Below are 21572 nucleotides of genomic sequence, written 5' to 3' on the forward strand. Positions count from 1 at the left end.
TTCAGTTGGTTAGTAGCCTATTTTGTGCGCCCCAACTCTGTGTTTGAACCTTGAGTTCGTTTTTTTAGATTTGGTTATTAGCATCTTATCGCTCTTTTTTCTTGTTTAATTTTTTAAACCATTTTGTGGGTTCTCAAATTTACTCAGAAATTCATAACCAATTGATGAGTGCCACTTGCCATCCCGTGAGGCATTCTCACTAATCCCCTAGATCTGTAGCACAAATATTTATTCCTTATTGTATATAGTAATAGTAATAGTAATTGGGACCCTAATTTTGGGCCGAATGTTAAAGGTCCTAGGTGGTTGCGTTGAGGGCCGGTTTGTCTTGATCTAGTGGACCGTAAATTTTGACGGTTATCATTTAACGGGACGGTTCCGGGGACACTAAAAAAACACTTTATAGTTCTCGATCAAATTTTAATGATCTGAGCCGCTCAATGTGATCAGAACGTGATTTTAAGGGTACACGCGAGAAATCATAAAAAAAAATGACCGGGAAGGGCTTGATCCGAACAGTTTCAAACAATTTTTTATTGAACGGTTCAAATAAAAACTGCTCTAATCAAGCCTTTTCCTATCATTTTTTTTTGCTAATTTCTCGCGAGCACTCTTAAAATCACATTCTGCACATATTGAACGGTTCAGATCATAAAAATTTGATCGAAAACTATAAAATTGAAATTTGAAATGTTTTTTTAGGTGTTTTTTTTAATGTCCTTTGAACCGCCCCGATCATTTAATGCTACTCTTACCAGTAACCCTAAAGAAAAATTAGAGAAAATTATAGAGATATGATATGATATATAATGTGAAAGACCAAATAACAGGAGTAGGAGTCTCTCTCTCTCTCTCTCTTTCTCTTTCTCTCTCTCTCTCTCTCTCTCTCTCTCTCTTAACGATATTATTATCTTATAGTCTTTGAGATCAATTTCGTGTAAGGCAAAAAATGAAGGAAGAGAATCCACATGTATTCAGGGCTCTGAGTGTTACTAGAAAGGATCCCATTGCTCAATCAAAAACTACTCTATCCTCTTTCATTAACATCACCTTTCCCCAACCGAAGATAAGAATCAAATTGCCCAAATTGCTAGCCAAAACCCTACGTAGAAGAAACCCTAAAAAGTGCAACGATACCAGAAACGCCAACGACAGCAAGAAGAACAACAACAATAGATCGATCAAAACCGGAAACATTTTTTCCAAGAAAGTTGGTTCCATAGTTTCCAATGTGTTTGGCAACAAGAAACCGGCCACGAAAAGTAGTGGCAGGAAAGATGTTATTGGCAATGAAGAAACAGGGGATACAGAGGAAGCAAAAACGGAGGCAAAAGCGCCGTTGCATCTTCCCGAAAACTTCGACGAGAGGAATGGAAAACAGGTCAGTTCAAGCAACTTGATTAGGGTTCCAAATAGAAAGATTAGGAGGGGAAGGTCAGTGAGAAAGAAAGAGATTACCGATAGAGCGAAAGGAAATGAAAACGAAGGGAAGAAAGAAGAGGAAGAAGAACGTGGGGAGGAGGAGGAGGAGGAGCTGTGCAAGAAGAGGATACTGATGGGGCAGAAGTGTAGGCCTCTGCATCAATCAGGTCTACTTCATTACGATGAAAATGGGGTTTTGTTGCCAGAAGTTGATTATCTGTGTCAAGAGTTGTGAAAAACCTTCAATCGAATTGTTTTCATTTTTACTTTCCACTTGTAGAAATGCATGCACTAAAATTATGATTTCGTTCCTCGTTTAGCGTCGATAATATCTAACCCCTTCGTATGCATCTAAACTCCTAGTTTTTGGCCTCGATCATCCTGTACCAGCGATAATGATTCGAACCGTTTTAGCTTGTAGGTCTTCGGTTCATCGGAAGTTGATGTGTAACCGATAAATACATACACGAACAAATTATCGAATTTTACTTCATAAGATGAATTTATTGTTTGTTTCGAGAAGTGGCCACAAAGTAAGAAATTCCGAGAAGGATGGAGGCCAGATTGTTTGCCACATTTCCTATCCCCTAGGCCACTACTATATCCACTTCCTCTTTTGTAGGATTTTCAAAACTTACAAGAGGTATATAGATGGATATATATTCTTCAGCAATCTTTATTTATTTATTTATTTGCATTTTATCGAACTGCCTAATCTCGACCATGAAAATATGGATTATGTCCTCGGGTCAAATTGAATCCAAATCCCTCTCTCGATATTTCCCAAATTTTCCATTTCGATCTTGAGAGTGTGTACTTTAATTCTAGTCCCGATTCAAAATGTTGTTATTGACTTATTGCTTGGGTTTATAATTTCTCGTTTCTTTTCTCATTTCATGTAAAGGGTACGTACTACCGGTATTAACAGAAAATAGCATGGGCAATGAGGTCATTTTGAATCATAGAGCTTGAGATAGGATTAGTACAGTAATACCTAGTGGGAGATGGTATTGATAATTCCATGAATTGAAAGGATTAATAATCTCATGGTATTACTAATCCCAACCACTATTGTGCAATCAAACAAAGAGTTAAAGGGCCCATGGGATTAACAATCCTATCTCAACCCCTAACTCACTTATCAAACATGGCCTTAGTGACTTCTTCAATTTATTGAATGGTATGCATGATGTTTCTTTCACTCTCAAGAGTTTTTTTCCCCCCTAAAAAAAAGTCTTCTTTCCCGTCTTTGAAATAGCATTCCGTTTATTATAGGACTGCACAAAAAATACAGTGAACCGTGAAACCGGTCCAAACAGAACCGATGTCCGTGGATTAATGGTTCAAACACGGATTCAAAAATTAAAAAATCGTGAGATATGGATTAGGATTGGATTTTCATTTGAAACCCGTGGATTATCCGAACCGGACCGTGAAATATTTTAAAAATAAAAAATAATATATATATATGTATATATATATGTAACATATAGTAAATGGAGTATAATTTTACACCTGTTTCTATAAATTATTAGTAACTATTTGCCAATATGGTATATAAATATAAACTATTTGTATATAGGTTATAATAAGTTAATTATGGACGTATTGTCAAATAAGTTATACATATTGTAAATACAAGTTATTGAAAATAACCTATAATGAGTTAAATTATACATATTATCATGCAATAACTTATATATGCATGCGTACATAAGGTTTTTTTAAAACATTTTTGGAAGTATATAATTATGTATTTACAAGTGATGAAGTACTTGGTTGATGCAATCCGTGGACAAAATCAGGACCGATCCGTGAGTCACGTTTTGGATTGGAACTGAACCGTAAGACTTTTGGTCCGGAAGGGGATTTTATTTTCAAAAAATTATGATTCGCGGATTAGGATTGGATTCATAGGAATCCGATCTGATATGGACCGTGCGCCCAAGTATATTACAGTTTGTTGTAAGTTAATAACAAAAAGAGCTTCCGGCCTAAATTGGACTCGTGCATAACCAATTCCCCACAAAAGCATGGGCTTTTAAACTTGTAAATATGGGCCAAGCAAATCATTTCCCATGGCCCATACTCACTGGGCTTTCGATCAACACAATTAAACAGAACCAAACCCAAAAGTCATCTTGGGCCTTGAACCAAATTGGACCACCCATCATCTCTACACAATTAAAGAAATGCTTTTAATCAAATCATATTCTCTCAAAGTGAAAAGCATAAGCATAAGTTAATTGATCAATTTTTGGATCTCATATTCTACTAATTAACTAATCAACATGAAATGAACTTGAGGCTTGAATTTTCACTTTCAAAAGCAGTATTCAAAAGTTTATGTAATTTCATATTAGACTGAAAAGCACTTTTATCTCCAAAACTATAGCTTTGGTTCTCTGTGTTCTTAAACTAAACAATCCAATCTTAAACACAATTTACTTCCTAGTAGTGTAGCCACCCCTGCGCGCTAACCTATATTCCTAGGTCCGCCACTGGTTCACTTACAACACCCCCACTCACAAATGTATAAGCTAGCCCATGAACTTGTTCGTGTGGGTGTGGTTCTACTATTGCTCAAACTTTATTTTGAGTATCAGCCGGCTGAGCCATTATCGATTCATGAACTTTTGTTTTGTCACACAGGAGAGGACTTTGAAAGTCATTGTATCTTATAGCAAGAACACCGTCCAATCTAGTGCAAAAGTATCTCACACACACAAAAAAAATCTAGTGCAAAAGCAAGTGTATCGTTTCAACTTTTTAGGAAGAGTGCGGCTGCGTGCCTCGACCACCCACATGCATTTCTAAACCATTCTCTCTGCATGTTTTGATTTATTAATTATCTGATTAAGACACATAATATTATGTTGAGCTTTTTAGTCTAAAAGAAAAGCATATATCAAGAGAAAAAGAGAATATACTTTTTCAGCACACGACCCGACACAAATTATGACGTGTTCATGGGTCGAGCTAGCCCTAGAATGTGATATTTTGACGTGACACAACTAATAAACAAATCGAGCTAAGCAAGTCACGAAACATTTTAGGCATGAGGCCCCTCTAGTCTTTACACATGGGTTTGGAATTCAACAACATTTCATGTTTGGATTTTAGCTTAGCAATGCTGTAAAGTTGCTGCTCAAATTAACAGTCCCTTTGGCCATTCATCTATTTATGGGGCAATGGATTAGGGGGCGTTTCTGCTACTCAAACTTGTTTTTTTGTCATTATTTAAATTATTTTTTGCGCCAAACTTGTATGTATTAGTGGTTCATCTCGACGAGAGAAATCAAAAAAGTAAACAATTATGACTTTGACACAAGTATTTTTTGGAAATATCCAAGAAGAATCGAAAAAGTCAGCTTTTTTGACTTTTTCCTTGAATATTTTCAAAAATATTTGTATAAGAGTCATAATTTTTTTTTTTTTTTTTCTCTTGCCAAGATGAACGAATAATATATTAAAATTTAATGTAAAACTAACAAAAGTAAAAAAAAAAAAAAATTGAATAATGACTACAAACTTTTTGATTACCGACCCACATGTGCATGATTGTTTTCCATATCCATTTAGGTGTCAGTCCTCTTTTTTTTACTCCTACTTGTTTCTTTTACATTATCCAGTTTTTTTACTACCGTTGTGTGCTCACTCAGTGGGTGCGACTCCTCAAGGGGCGAGTAATTATGCAGTGGTTTTGGAATACTTTTACGTGATGTTCTAACACTTTTTTTTATCACATATTTCTGTGGGCAGCTTTTTAGGGGAGAGGGATGCTGTTGAGCACCCCCCGCTCCACACCATGTAGAGCTCTCGATTTGGCCGTTTATCTCGGTACGGACGGTTCGAATTGAATCAGAGCGCATACAAATTTGAACCGTCTATTTGTATGGTTAAGAACCAAGTTGTTGATTACCGAGATAAACAACCGAATTAGTCGTTCTACACACTCTACAGAGAGCTGCTCGACAACATTCTCCTTTCTCCACAAAATTATGTGGTAGAAAATAGTACTGTTAGGCCATCCACAGTGGTATAATAAAAAATGGATAATCAAAAGTCGACACATCAGCTTTTGATTATTCACTTAAGAGGTTGCTAAGCTTAACAATGTTGAGGTCACAATGGTCACTTCTAGTTCATAACCAAAATAAGGGATCCACTACAATTTCCCACAATCTCTCTATCCTCCTCTGTTTCCCGCCATTCACTTCCCTCAATTACGTTTTTTTTTTTTTGGCAAAAATATATCAAACATATGGTGTTATTTCTAGTGTTATCTATCAAAACAACACCGAAACTTCTTTTTTTCTTCCTATTCTGATAGCCTATATCATAAATCCACCACTCTCTTAATCTTTCAAAAAAAATCAGATGTGTTCTTGAATTTGGAAAAGAATGCAAGGTTCTTCCCTTCTTCTTTTTTTTTTTTTGCAAGATTCTTCATTTACTCAACCATAGGGGGAGGAACAAAAAAGGAATAACTATTTTTTAGTTGAAAAAATTATTTTTTGCTAGAAAATGATTATTTCTCAAAATACTTGGGTAAAAGTATAAAAAAAAATTACTTTTCCGATTCCTCTCGTCGAGACGAATCAATAACCCATAAAAGTTTGGTGCAAAACTAACAAATGCGAAAAAATTCAAATAAAGACAATTTTCATATTTAAGTTAAGTTTAAGTTAACTTCATAAGAATGTAGCCTAAAATAGAAACGGGAGAAAAGAGTGAAATACCTTAATCTGGCAACGATGGGTTAAATTGTAGATGATCGAGAAATATGAGTTTCACATTTGGAAGAAATGAAAGAGAAACAGTTTGTGGTTTAAGTGAAGAAAATATAGAGCAGATGAAGAAGAGAAGAAGAAAATACTAGTTGAAATACGCGTGCATGTATATAAATTTTGAAACCAGTTAACTTATGTGGTGTGAGGTTCACAAATTTTGATTATTGAAAAAGGTTGCTAGTTTTGGTTATCCAAAACCCAAAATTTGATTATTTCTAAGGATATTGCTAAGTTTGGTTATACCATTGTAAGCCAATTTTTGCACCAATATTATTAATTTTAATAACAACTGACATTTGATTATACCACTATGGATGACCTTAGAGTACCATAACCAAAGAGTCACCAATGGAATAATTTTTCCCACAAGTGGGCAGCACCTTTTTAGACCGGCAATGACAATGATCACGTGAAATCTAAACCAGGATTCATGCCTTACGACTGAGCCTGCCTGGGCATTGTATAATCTCTCCTAAAAACTAGGGCTCATGCCTTAGGACTGAGCCTAACGCTTCGTTTTGATAGAAGAACGAGGTATCGTAGTTGTTGGAATCTCATAAAATAGAGCATCCCTGGGTAATATTCCAGTGATACCACTGCGATTTTCTTTAATTTAACGAAAGATACTCATGAGAAATGATCGTAGTAAATTTCTCATGGTTTCAATTCATTTCATCGCACTCTAATCAATAATAATTTGACCAAAAACGTGATGGAATCAGCAAAAAAAAAAGGCTTTCACCAGCAAATTAATTTACCATTTCTGACCATAAAAAGTAATTAAAAATATCAACTCTCACTTATTCTGAATAAAAAAAGACTTTGTTTTGTCCAGTGAAAGAGTTGTTTTGACTAAAATGGATAATATTTATTAATAACACTTTATTTTTTACTCGATTAATAGCCATTTATTTTTTTACTCATTGAAAGGACCGTTTTGGTTTAAAAGGATAAATTTATTACTTTTGGATCCAAATGTTTTTGAATAATGAACTTTTTATTATTTATGTTATTATAAAAAAAGCGCGAGTTTGTCAATGTAAGTCATTTTTAACTGACTCCATAATGTGTTTGGTCGAACAATTGCTGTCTGTGGTGTCAACGAAATGTAGAGTACATTGAAACCACTGGAAATTTATTGGCATTTTTTTATTTCTCATACATGATGGAGGCATTTATCATTAAGAAAAAACTCAAGGGGTGTCAAGGGAATTTACCCAATATACAATGTGGTTACTAGTGCATTAAATTAAGGAGTTATTATTAAAATAAGTTCCCTCAAAACGATTTTCAAATTATTTATCCTGCCTACTAATTTATAAAATTTGAATTCATAATACCTCATGTTTTTCTTGTAGATTTGCAATGTTAAACTTTTATGCTGATGATTTTTCAAGTTCTTTTATTTGAGCTGTCAAGTTGACGAGTATTTCTTTTTTCAAATTTGAAGAGTGAAACGGAACAATATTTTAGAACCTCCCAAATGAAATGGTGATCAAGCAAATATGAGATGAAAGCAGTATTTGTTTCTGAAAAAGTGGATCCTTAAAGACAAAGATCGATTGTGATGCTGATGAGTTATGGGCCTAAACATCCGCTTTTTTAAACACTGAAGTTTTGAACCGTTTGACAAATACCAGTAATGAGCCCTATGATCAAATTTTGATAGTAAAAATACTAACATAACTGGCATATTCTAACTTTAGCCTCACTAAAGCATCTTGTAATATGAAAAATATAAAACTGCACTTCGGATGTCATAGTATCTTTATGTTTAATGTTGAGACATATATCATTAGGGACGTATTGTCAAATAAGTTATACATATTGTAAATAAAAGTTAATGAAAATAACCTATAATCAGTTAAATTATACATACTATCATGCAATAACTTATATATGCATGAGTATAGACGGGTTTTTTTTTAAACATTTTTGAAGTATAGAATTATGTATTTACAGGTGATGAAGTACTTGGTTGATGCAATCCGTGGACAAAATCGGGACCGATCCGTGAGTCACGTTTTGGATTAGAACCAAACCGTAAGACTTTTGGTCCGAAAGCGGATTTTATTTTCAAAAAATTGGGACTCGTGAATTATTATTGAATTCATAGGAATCCGATCCGAACCGTGCGCAGCCTACGCATATATTTTCCCGAGAGTTGTTGCAGGTTAACAAAAAAAAAGCTTCCCGCCTAAATTGGACTCGTGCATAACCAATTCCCCACAAAGCATGGGCTTTAAACTTGTAAATATGGGCCAAGCAAATCATTCCCCATGGCCCATGCTCACTGGCCTTTCGATCTACACAATTAGGCTCCGTTCTTTTTCCCTTAACTTAAATTGAACTTAAATCTGAAAATTTTGTCATTATTTGAATTTTTTTTGCATTTGTTGGTTTTACGCCAGCTTCTGTAGGTTATTGATTCGTCTTGACGAGAGGAATCGGTAAAATATTTTTTTTTTAACTTTTACCCAAATATTTTGAGAAATAATCAATTTTAAAAGTTTATGTAATTTCACATTAGACTGAAAAGCACTTTTATCTCCAAAACTATAGCTTTGGTTCTCTGTGTCGACCTTAAACAAACAATCCAAACTAAAACGGCCTTCAAGATTTTCGTTAACGGGAAGCCCACAGACGGATGAGTGAAATGTGGGGGGACCCATTAAGGGTCCTACGGGGCATGTGCCCTCCACTCGATTCTCCGGACTATTTTTTCTTTTGATATTTGAGAGTGTACGGACTAATTTACGTGCATCTCGATTGATATCTCTAGAAGACCTTTGGTGAGATGAAACTCATAAGTCTCAGGCCTTGACTACTAGGCCAACTCTTTTGAGTTATAAGAAAAAAAGAATGTGGGGGCATCTCTCCGCTACTATACATTACAAAACCAAACTTGATCAAGCTACTCAACATGTTCGACTTCTTACGTAGTATAAAAAATTTCGAGTTGCAGTCTACTTAATGGATGGACCGTCCAGAAGCTAATTCCTTACTCAATATCCATTGTGAAGGCAAACACAATTTACATCCTAATACGAAAGAAAACTGTCAAGACGTTTATCGAAAGTAAACACAATTTACTTCCTAATACGAAAGTAAACACAATTTACTTCCTAATAGTGTAGCCGTCCTTGCGCGCTAATTTATATTTCTAGGTCCGCCACTGGCCCACTTACAACACCCACACTCACAAGTGTGTGAGCCCATAAACTTGTAAGTGTGGGTGTGGTTCTACTATTGCTCAAACTTTATTTTGAGTATCAGCCGGCTGAGCAATAATCGATTCATGAGCTTTTGTTTTGCCACATAGGAGAGAAATTTGAAAGTCATTGTATCTTATAAAAAGAACACTGTTCAATCAAGTGCAAAAGTATCTTCACACAAACAAAAAAAATCTAGTGCAAAAGCAAGTGTATCGTTTCAACTTTTTAGGAAGAGTGTGGCCGCGTGCCTCGACCACCCACATGCATTTCTAAACCATTCTCTCTGCATGTTTTGATTTATTAATTATCTGATTAAGACACATAATATTATGTTGAGCTTTTTAGTCTAAAAGAAAATCATATATCAAGAGAAAAAGAGAATATACTTTTTCATCACATGACACGGCACAGATTATGACGTGCTCATGGGTCGAGCTAGCCCTAGAATGTGATATTATGACTTGACACAACTAATAAACAAGTCGAGCTAAGCATGTCATGAAACATTTTAGGCATGGAGGCCCCTCTAGTCTTTACACATTTTAGGCGTGGAGGTCCCTCTAGTCTTTACACATGGGTTTGGTATTCAACAACATTTCATGTTTGGATTTTAGCTTAGCAATGCTGTAAAGTTGCTGCTCAAATTAACAGTCCCTTTGGCCATATTATCTATTCATGGGACAATGGATTAGGGGGAGTTTCTGCTACTCATACTTGTTTTTTTTCTCATTATTCAAATTATTTTTTGCACCAAATTTGTATGTATCAGTGGTTCGTCTCGGCGAGAGGAATCGAAAAAGTAAACAATTATGACTTTGACACAGGTATTTTTTGAAAATATCCAAGAAGAATCGAAAAAGTCAGGTTTTTTTGGCTTTTTTCTTGGATATTTTCAAAAATACTTGTGTATAACAGTTATAATTTTTTACTTTTTCATTTTCTCTTGCTGAGACGAACGAATAATATATTAAAATTTGACGTAAAACTAACAAAAGTAAAAAAAAAAAAAATTTAATAATCACTACAAACTTTTTGATTAGCGACCCACATTCATGTGATTGTTTTCCATATCCATTTAGGTGTCAGTCCTCTTTTTTACTCCTACTTGTTTCTTTTACATTATCCAGTTTTTACTACTGTTATGTGCTCGCTTAGTGGGTGCAACTCCACAAGGAGCGAGTAATTATGCAGTGATCTTGGAATACCGCTACGTGATGTTCTAACATTTTTTTTTTTGGTTTGATCATCATGTCCTAACACCTTCTTCTTTTTTTTTGTGGGCACCTTTTCAGGGGATGGGGGATGCTGCACCATGTAGAGCTCCAGATCTGGCCGTTCATCTTGGTACGGACGGTTTGAATTGAATCTGAACGCATACAAATTTGAACTGTCCATTGCACGGTTAAGATCCTACCCGTCGATTATCGAAATGAACGATCGAATTAGCCACGCTCTCTAATTCTCTACAAAATTATGTGGTGGAAAATAGTGTTAGAGCGCCATGCCCAAATAGTCACCAATGGAATAATTTTTTTATTTTTCCCACAAGTGGGCACCTTTTTAGACCGACAATGACAATGATCACGTGAAATCTAAACTAGGGTTCATGCCTTAGGACTAAGCCTGCCTGGGCATTGTATAATCTCTCCTAAAAACTAGGGCTCATGCCTTAGGACTGAGCCTAGCGCTTCGTTTTGATAGAAGAACGAGGTATCGTAGTTGTTGGAATCTCACAAGAGCATGCCTGGGTAAATTTCAACGACAACATTGAGATTTTCTTTAATTAAATGAAAGATGCTCGTGAGAAATGATCGTGGTAAATTTCTCGTGGTTTCAATTCATTTCATCGATCGGCACTCCAATCAATAATAGTTCGACAAATCGCATGATTGATCAACCAAAAATGGTTTACATTGACCAAATTAACCATTTCTAATCATAAAAAAGTAATTAAAAATTATATATTAACTTTCACTTATTCTGAATAAAAAAGACTTTGTTTTATCCATTGGAAGAGTTGTTTTGACCAAAATGGATATTATTTATTAATAATTCTTTATTTTTTACTCAATCAATAGCCCTTTATTTTTTACTCGTTGAAAGAACCATTTTGGTTAAAAAGGATAAAGTTGTTACTTTTCTATCCAAATAATGGAAAATAATGAACTTTTTATTATTTATGTTATTATAAAAAACTGTGAGTTCGTCGATGTAAGTCATTTTTAATTGATTGTATCATGTGTTTAGTTAAACAATTGTTGTCTGGGGTGTCAATGAAGTGTACATTGAACCCACTGGAAATTTATTGGCATTTCTCGATGGAGGTATTTATAAAATGTGCTTACTTATGCGTTAAATTAAGAAGTTATTAAAATAAGTTCACTAGCGGATAAAAAAAATGTTCACTCAAAACGATTTGCAAATTATTTATCTTGCCTACTAATTTATAAAATTTGAATTCATTACCTCATGTATTTCTTGTAAATTTGCAATGTTAAACTTTTATGTTGATGAGTTTTCAAGTTCTTTTTATTTGAGCCGTCAAGTTGATGAGTATTTCTTTTTTCAAATTTGAAGAGTGAAATGGAACAATATTTTAGAACCTCCCAAAATGAAATGGTGATCAAGCAACATGAGATGAAAGCAATATTTGTTTTTGAAAAAGTGGGTCCTTAAAACCAAGAAATGTTGCATCGATTGTGATGCTGATGAGTTATGGGCCTAAACATTCGCTTTTTTAAAACCCTGAAGTTTTGAGTCATTTGACAAATACCAGTAATGAGACCTATGATCAAATTTTGATAGTAAAAATACTAACATAACTGGCATATTCTAACTTTAGCCTCACTAAAGCATCTTCTAATATGTAAATATAAAACTGCACTTTGGATATATCAGAGTATTTGTATGTTTAATGTTGAGACATATATCATTTCATAGTCAACTTCTTGTAAGGGATTCTTAATTAGCTTAAGCACAGACCTCATAGATCCTGTTCGAATTTTGATGATCCGAATCGTTCAATGTGATCAAAACATGATTTTAAGGGTCCTCGCTAGAAATCAACAAAAAAATATGAACGGGAAGTGCTTCATCTGAACAGTTTTCATTGAACTGCTCTGATCAAGCACTTTCCGTTCATATTTTTTGCCAATTTTTTTTTAAAATTCTTAAAATCACGTTCTGAACACATTGAATGATTCAGATCATCAAAATTTAATTGGGAAAGGGATGTCCGTATTTAAGTACCTCACTGAAGGTTCTTACAAGAAGTTTTCTGTATCATTTCATCTTCTAGTCGGTAGTCACATGTCAAACTATACAATATTTTCCAAACAAGGGAGGTTAATATAATGATACAATACTGCAAGGTAATAATCCGTGTGCTAACAAACAAACAAAAGACATGCTATATATAGCCTGCGTACTTTCTTTTTTTCCACATTAAGGACCCACAGTATGTCATATAAGGGTCGTGGTCCCCGTTAAATAGATTGTATAGAAAAGTGAAACCTTCATGATTGTGTAATGGATTCGATTTGGTATCTTGTAATTGTTGCTCCACAAAAATGGTTGGGCTAGCGAGGAATGGCCACTTGTAAAGGTTGAGATTTCAGGACAATTTTTTTTTTATTTATTTATAATTTTACATTACGCCTCTCAAAATTATATATTTTTCCAAATCATTATTTCTTCAAATTCATACTAAGAGCATCTACAGTGGACTAATCAAAAGTTATCACATCATATTTTGATTATTCATTTAAGGAGTTACTAAAGTTAGCAATGCCCACAGTGACATAATCAACATTGAATAATCAAAACTTGTTACATCAATTTTTCAACCTATAAAAACCATATAGAATAATTTTTTAAAATAGTTTTCAAACTAATAAAAATTGGTTATTAGAAATAGAAAATAATTTTTTGAAAACATTTATTTTGAAAAAGAACTTTTCCGAAAAAGTTTCAATTTTTTTTTTTTTTGAAAAAAAGACTGTCTTTTATTCAAAAATTGTTTTTTTAAAACCAGTTTAATTGTTTTTCTAAGATTGTTGAGAGAGAGAGAGAGAGAGAGAGAGAGAGAGAGAGTTAGTTTTGGTTATTGGCTAAAAATTGCTAGTTCTGATTATCCAATGGCCAAAATTTGATGAGTTGCTAAGTGGTTGTTAAGTTTGATTATATCACTATGAGCACTTTTTTGAGGGAACATTGCTAACTTTAACAAACATATGGTTTTAGTTATTCCACTGTGGATGCTCTAATAGGTATATAGTTCGCCCATATTTATTAAAATCTTGCGTCTGCCATGGATAAATTTGCATCAATAGACAAAAAAAAAAGTCAATAATTTCGCTTGATTTAAGCCTGCCAAATTAAGCATGCTAACTTGCTAGATATGAAAATTTTTCAAATTTCCAATCCTTTGATTAAGGATGGATGCTACTTCTAAGTGATTATCTTGTGTATCTCTGTTTCCTATCAATGAAGTTATCACCATTTTGAGGAGGGAAAAAAAAAAAAACAAAGTTTGTTGGGTCCCAATCACAACCGGCCCTCTTGATTCTATCTATGATGTAATATGATTATATCCCGTTATAATATTTTTACGTAAAATCTTGTTAACAATCCAGCCAATCCGTATCAACCGGCGGTGTCAAAAGTCTTCCCATGGAATAACAATATGCAATACCTTAGAGATAGATGAACTCTATAATCGAGAATGGGCCTTATGTGAAGAACTATAATTCTAGAAACACTCTTATCGACCACTATTCCTCTCTACCTCTGAACCAACAAACAACGAGAAAACACCAAACAGAGCTCTAGCAATCCCAGCTACTGCACTTTTCCGAAACACTTTACAAGGAATGTGCGAGGCCAAGCAAATGGCCTGCTTAATTGCTACAGAGTTGCCGATAAAATAAATAAATAAATTGCTACAGAGTTCCTAACATTTGTCCATGAACAGAGGTAGAGTCTTAGATCACAGATGATTCTCTGAATCACAGCCTCAGTCCCCTCACTTCTATTCTATGCTGGAAGATATTCTGTAACATATTTTTTGTAAAACCTTATGCCAGAAAAGTTTGGGTACATTAGGATCCAAACGCAAGGACGGAACCAGGATTTTACCCTAGCAGTGGCGAAATGTATATTAAAAAAATCTAGTGGTGGCGGCGAGACTATATAAGTTGGGTATAAATTTTTATTTTTTTACATATAATAATTGCATTTTCTAAAATTCTTGTCGTGATGGTCGCCGCCACTAGACCTCCCAATCTCATCCTTGCAAACGCTGGCTAGGTAAGCGTCCTATAGTAAAATAGTTGGAATAATTATACAATAATTAAAGAGAATTCTTGATAAAACTTCTTGGTAACAATCCAACCTCCATATTATCTCGGCGGTCCCAAAAGTCCTCCCACAAAAAGTCATTACGCAATACTACTTTATAATATAGATAGATGAACTCTGCGGTCATATTATTTAGGAGAAACAGATTCGAAAACATATTTGTTGTTTGGGAATCATATGTTGCATCGAAGCATAATTCTCACTTCTTTTTTTTTTTTTTTTGTGGACTCCATACGTTGCTCATCCATATCCAATTGAATTCTTTGTACCAAAAAAAAAAAAAAAATCCAATTGAATTCTTACTTTATGGTCCCATTCCATTCTAAGGGCTTGTTTGATAACTTAAATTCAGCATTTAATACTGAATCAATTAAGTAATAAGTGATTCAGTAGGTTTGATAACCACATTTCATATTACTTAACAAATTAAGTACCACTTAAAATATAGGCTAAAAAGTTAAAAAAAATTAAGTAGCTTTGAGCTACTTAATTCTGGCTGAATTTTTGTGTTCTTATATTCAACCGTTATACCACCACCACAACCACTTCCACCAACACCTCCACCACTCCACCACCACCACCACTACCACCACCTCCACCACCACCACCTCCACCACCTCCACTCCTCCTCCACCACATCACCACCACCACCGCTCCCTCCTCTACCACCACCACCACATCATCACCACCAACTCCACCACCACCACTTCCTCCACTACCACCACCACCACCACATCACCACCACCAGCTCCACCACCACCACAACTCAACCACAACCACCACCACTACCATCACTACACCACCACCACCACCGCTCCTACCACCACCACCGCTCCACCACCATCACCACCATCGCCACTTCCCCACCACTACCATCACTACACCACCACCACCACTCCACCACCACCACCTCCATTACCACTACCACCACCACCACCTCCACCACTCCACCACCACCACCATTACACCACCACACACCACCGCTCCTACCACCACCTCCACCACTCCACCACCATCACCACCACCGCCACTCCGCCACCACTATCATCACTACACCACCACCACCACTCCACCACCACCACTACCAGCACTCCTACTACCTCCACCACTCCCCCACCACCACTCCACCACCATTACCAAAAGTATATTGTGACCGTTAGTAAATTAAGATAGAATTGGAACAAAATTAATTCATCATTTTTTTAATTCAGTACTTAATATATTTATCAAAGAGCTTTTCAGCTTAAAAATTTCAGCATTCAGTTTCCAGTACTTAATTTTTCAGCTTTCAGTTTCAGTTTTCAGTTTTATCAAACAGCCCCTAAGTCCACGATGGTAATTCTAACTGTTCAACCATCGGTAGTTAGTGAACACTACGCTAGCATAGGTGGTTTGTTCTTTTCTCTTCTCTTCTAGTGGTGACCAAGGTTCAAGTCTCACGGAGAGCATGTTTGGGATTTCAAGTCTATGAATAGCCTCTCATGAGCCCTCGTTGACTAACACCCCTGACTGCAAAAAAAACAAAAAAAAAAAAAACCATTGGTAGTTACATAAATAAATTGAAATCTATTTTTTTTTATAAACGGAAGAAAAAATATACTTGCAACCTGAAATTGTAACTCGTCCGTCATAAATGATTCGTTCATGTGCTTATCGAATCAAATTAATTTTTTCCCGAGATATCTTATTCTGTGAAATCACAAAATAATTGGTGAAGATCATTCTTGTAAGCCTGACTGAGCGCCAAAGAAAAGGGTTTGACGGACTCAAATTTGATATCAATTAGAGATACAGTCTCATAAAGTACGAGATATACAATATCTTATGATGTATGGTATGATTTTTTATCACATATATTTTATGAGATTAGATATTCTTTTTTTTTTGAAAGAAACCTGGTCACAATGGATAGTTGAATAGACCATAAACTAGAATCGAAGAGAAGAAAAATGGGGGGAAAAAATATTGAGTTCTTTTGAAGAATCGTCACATTATGTCCAAATTTTATGAGTATTGCTATTGGTAGCGACGGGGCCGGTATCGAAATTGTAGGTACGGCCGCGCCGGGTCGTCTCCGGCCATCGGACGGCCGATCCGAGCCGTTCAAAAATTCTATAAAAAAAACGAGGGGGCCCACCCAAGAATCAACGGCATCCGAGGTGTGTAGGGTGCTTGATCCGAGCACCCCTTTTTCCGTACATATACATCCGAGGTGTATATACATATATATAGAAAAATGGGTGCTCGGATCAAGCACCCTACACACCTCGAATGCAGTTGATTCCCACGTGGCCCCTTCGTTTTTTTTTTTTAGAATTTTTGGACGGCTCGGATCGGTCGTCTGGTGGCCAGAGATGGCCTGGCGCGGCTGTCCCTACGATTTCGGTACCGACAATATCATTTTCGAAATTTTATCAACAAATAATTATTCAGAGATTAGTCATGTGATGCCCCAACCTACAACACTACAGCATAATAACATAAGACTCGTGTATTTAACCTATCAACAAATAGTTATTCCAGGGTTAATCATGTGATGCCCAAAAGTACAACACTAGTAGTATAACATAATAGTAGCGGATGCATAATAATCTTACACCCTACATGAATGCATAATACTCCTGGATAGAGGCGATACACAATACACAATATGGCGGCACTTACTCCAAAAAAACTCAAGTAATTTATTTTATGGATGTACTACATAATCCTCATTCTGTCCAAATTTAAATGCTCCTTGCGAGAGATCGTGTAACTTTGACCTATAAAATAAAGTACTTAAGGAATTAAATTTTAATTTTTTTCCGCCGCTCAAAGGATCTCAATAGTACTTTCAAACGGGTGCAAAACAATTCGGGAAAACGTTACGAAAAATACAATTTTTTTGAGGTCAAATTTACGAAGTCTCCCATGAAAAGCATTTAAATTGAAACAGAGAGAGTAACAAAAAGTATTGGGGACGAGTAGAATCACACAATTCTTCAAAATGCCCTACGCCTTCTCTATTAAACCTCGTACTCTGCTCGTGTTCTTAATCACCACTCTCGCAAATTTTAATAGTTTGTGATATGTTTTGACCGCAGACACAGTCACACTCTCACTTATGTACGCGCAAACTACATAGCCGGGGACACCACCACCCCTCCTATGACCGTGATAAACATAAGTTGAGATCTAAAGAAGACACGTGGGCTGCCTCTGTACGCACAGTGGCCTACCTTCTTTGTATTCTTTCTCCAGACATAGTAAATAAAGTGATCAGACAAAAACACCAAACCATGCAATAATATCGAATTCCCACTTCGATTTCTACAAACCTCGCCCTTGACTGTCGGTAATTCGTCATTTCCCGGCCAACAACCTCTATTTTCCGGCCATATTGTCGTTTCCGGCCTACCATTTTCCTCACTTCTCCGATCCAATTTGCTGAGAAAACAAGGTCTTCAATAATTCTACGTGGGTTTTCTTTCTCTCTTTTTTTCTTGCTAAGCAAATTCTACGTGGGTTTTCCTTGTAGAGTCACATTGTGATTGCGATTACACTCTGTTTGGTTTCTCATAAAATGGAGGAAAATTCCTCAAGTGTATCCTATTTACTGTATTTGTATGTTTCCGGTCAGGTACTGTGCTTTTGCTGAACTTTGAATAATTGAATGATTGTTCTTCCAGATTCGTCCTCTCTGTCTGTCTGCATCAGAGAAAAACAACAAAGACTAGCACGTTTCTGACTCATGTCATACGTAAGTGTACACCACTCTGGAATTGTACATGCTTATTCTTTTTTCTTATAACCAGATGTTCGGACCAATTTGTTCGCACTTCCGGGCCGGGCCACTGAAGTTAACAAAATCCCATACACAACCTGATTTGTTTGCTGAGAAATTTGAGTCTCTAATGAATAAGAGCCTGTGCCTGATCACTGCTGTGGGAATTCACTTTTGAGTTTGTGCAGAGAGGGTGTGATATGGGGCATTTATCGTCGATGCTCAATGGACTTGCGAGGTCACTAACGTTAAGGAAAGGGCGAGATTATGGTGGAAGAGAGATCGCGGAAGCGATGGCGAAAGAAGCAAAGAAGAATGACTTGCTACTTCGGTCTTCGGGGACAGTTAACGTTACTGGGTCGGACAATCTTGCCTCAGTTTTCTCTAAAAGAGGTGAAAAGGGAGTGAACCAAGATTGCTTCATTGTGTGGGAGGTATGCTAACAGTAGGAGTAGTTTTTTAACAACCATCTTTCTTTGATTTTGAACCACGAAACGACGGTTTTCTAGGAGTGCTAATACTCATTTCTTCTTGTGCTGTGTTTTCAATATGACTTTCTGGTATGGGTAGGATGAATTTTGCATTCACATGTGAGAAAAGAAAACGAAAAGTTAGCATTTTTCATGTGATTTTTACTCCACAATTCGCAATGCTATGAACAGAATCTATTTTCGTTCGCGAAAAGAGAGGTGCAAGTTTTCATTTCCTCTTCTTGTGCTGTGTTATTTTGTAATTAAATGGACAATTATTATGATTTATATCATTTTTTTTTTTTTGTTTCGATTCGAGTAAACAAAATGAAATTTTTGATTTGTTTAGCATTGAATTGGGTTTTGTTTTGGTGGTAGGAATTTGGATGCCAAGAAGACATGATGTTTTGTGGGATTTTTGATGGGCATGGTCCATGGGGACATTTTGTGGCAAAGAGGGTTAGAAAAACAATGCCCTCAACCTTGCTGTGCAATTGGCAGGAGACGCTTGCTGAAGCTTCAATCGATCCGGATTTGGATTTGGATTCTGATAACAAGCATCATAGAGTTAATATCTGGAAGAATTCTTACATGAAGACTTGTGCGGCCGTTGATCAGGATCTAGGGCAGCACCGGAAGATCGATTCGTTCTACAGTGGAACCACTGCTCTGACAATTGTTAGACAGGTAAAGGCAGGCCCTCCTTAGCAATTCTTTGTAGCACGTAATGAAAATAAGTAATTGCCTTTATTAGTTTTGGGCAGCACGTGGATAATGTTCGTTGGTTGTATTTGCTGACAGTGTCCGACTGTCTGTTAATGAAACGAGCCTAAGCATTCTAAACATTACAGGATTATTGCAGCTGTCTTACACTCTTACTATCCTATGATTCCTATTGTGGTGTTTTGGTAGGGTGAACTTCTAGTTGTGGCAAATGTTGGCGACTCCCGCGCTGTATTGGCCACCACTTCTGATGATAGCAGTTTGGTACCGATTCAGCTTACTGTTGATTTCAAGCCTAATCTACCTCGTGAGTTCTCTCTCTCTCTCTCTCTCTCTCTCTCTCTCTCTCTCTCTCCAATCAATCAATCACTATAACCCTGTTAATGTAATCGCAGAGGAAGCTGAGCGCATAACTCGGTGCAAGGGGCGAGTCTTCTGTTTAGATGATGAGCCGGGGGTGCATAGGGTATGGCTGCCAAATGAGGAGTCACCTGGTTTGGCCTTGTCGAGAGCTTTTGGCGATTACTGTGTAAAGGATTTTGGACTCATTTCTGTGCCTGAAGTGATACAAAGACACATTACCGGCAAAGACCAATTTGTTGTTTTGGCAACTGATGGGGTATGTCTAGCACTCTTGATGGTTGGTTACATATTTAGTTCAGTAACGGCGAAACTGAGAGTTTATCCTTGCCAGTTTAATTTTGAGATTTTTTAGTTCGTGCTCCAAGTAAAATGCCTAAACTTAGAGATCATACTTTGGGTAACCTAAAATAGTGTAGCAATGTGTATCAGTCATGTTGGCATCTATACATTCTAGAGATTTGTGGTATCTTATGTTTATAGAATTCGTTGTATGCGGGTGCGTTTCCATGCGTCAGACCTTCCTAGGTCCTATGTCTTAGGATATAGGTTATGTCCCCCAAAGTTGGGTACGGATTCATGAAGTTGCCTTGACATTATAATGCATTGCACAGTCTGTTACAGTCGAAATAAAACGCGCCAACTTATTATGAGTGTGAGAAGCTAGAGAATTTGAAAGTTTTCCATACTACGACATGTTCATAGAATCATAAGTATTAGAGGTTCCAAGCGAATAAAATATAAATGGCGCATTGTACTACTGGAAACCTCTCTTGTATGCATAACCTCGTCATATCATGCGGACGCAAGTGCATTCGGGAGGACTTGAAGAGCCCGCATAACAATGGTCATATTCAGATAATTGATGAATACAAAGCAAGAAGGAAAGTACGAAGGGAATTGGACAAGAAACAAGTAACAACCAACTCCCACCATAACATAACAGAAGGTAAAGAAAGAGCAGAGTTTGGGCCAAACCAACTCTGCTACTGACTTAGAGATCATAGTGTGCTTGTCCGTACTGTGTGAACAAATACTTTGTCGAAATGTAACCAAACTTTTCTACTCTTTTAGGTATGGGATGTTGTCTCGAATCAAGAAGCCGTGCAAATTGTATCTTCAATTCCGGACAGGGCAAAATCAGCTAAGCGTCTGGTTGAGCATGCCACCCGCGCATGGAAACGAAAGAGGCGAGGAGTTGCGATGGATGATATTTCAGCTATTTGTCTCTTCTTTCACTCTTCTCCTTCACCTTCTGAATTCCACCCAGTAACTACGCTATAACTGCAATTCATATGCTATAAAGCAATTGGTTCTTCGTGTCTATCTTTTCCGTATGTCATCTGCAACTTGTCTTTCTCATTGGTAGTCATACATACATTGATACCTTACCAAGTCCATGTAATTATCTGCAACTTGTCTTTCTCATTAGTAGTCATACATATACATTGTTACCTTACCAAGTCCA

General features: G+C 36.4%; 2 protein-coding genes across 7 annotated transcripts; both read left to right on the forward strand.

Moving 5' to 3' along the window:
• The first annotated feature begins 913 nt into the window (after nt 1–913).
• On the forward strand, nt 914–1822 carry LOC131326948 (uncharacterized). Its single transcript, XM_058359868.1, has one exon. The coding sequence runs from the start codon at nt 950–952 to the stop codon at nt 1655–1657; it is 708 nt and encodes a 235-aa protein (XP_058215851.1). The 5' UTR covers nt 914–949; the 3' UTR covers nt 1658–1822.
• A 16199-nt stretch (nt 1823–18021) lies between these two features.
• On the forward strand, nt 18022–21567 carry LOC131325949 (probable protein phosphatase 2C 73). Of its 6 annotated transcripts, none has more exons than XM_058358464.1 (7): nt 18022–18244; nt 18408–18527; nt 18740–18985; nt 19400–19708; nt 19934–20051; nt 20140–20363; nt 21179–21567. In XM_058358464.1, exons 2-7 carry the CDS (start codon nt 18519–18521, stop codon nt 21386–21388), a joined length of 1116 nt encoding a protein of 371 aa, XP_058214447.1. In that variant the 5' UTR covers nt 18022–18244; nt 18408–18518; the 3' UTR covers nt 21389–21567. The 6 variants fall into 6 exon arrangements, with proteins under 6 accessions (XP_058214447.1, XP_058214444.1, XP_058214448.1 ...); XM_058358461.1 differs by having other exon boundaries at nt 18408–18507; nt 18744–18985; XM_058358465.1 differs by having other exon boundaries at nt 18457–18527.
• The last annotated feature ends 5 nt before the right edge of the window (nt 21568–21572 follow it).

The sequence above is a fragment of the Rhododendron vialii genome, chromosome 5a (assembly GCF_030253575.1).
Source record: "Rhododendron vialii isolate Sample 1 chromosome 5a, ASM3025357v1".
NCBI classification, from domain to species: Eukaryota; Viridiplantae; Streptophyta; class Magnoliopsida; order Ericales; family Ericaceae; genus Rhododendron; species Rhododendron vialii.

Excerpts from the sequence above, each read along its gene's own strand:
- LOC131326948 (XM_058359868.1), top strand. The coding sequence starts at position 950 with ATGAAGGAAGAGAATCCACATGTATTCAGGGCTCTGAGTGTTACTAGA.
- LOC131325949 (XM_058358461.1), top strand. The coding sequence starts at position 18,441 with ATGATTGTTCTTCCAGATTCGTCCTCTCTGTCTGTCTGCATCAGAGAA. Across the intron at positions 18,508-18,743 it reads AAAACAACAAAGACTAGCAC|GGTGTGATATGGGGCATTTA; the intron begins GTTTCTGACTCA and ends TTGTGCAGAGAG. Across the intron at positions 20,364-21,178 it reads TTGTTTTGGCAACTGATGGG|GTATGGGATGTTGTCTCGAA; the intron begins GTATGTCTAGCA and ends CTACTCTTTTAG.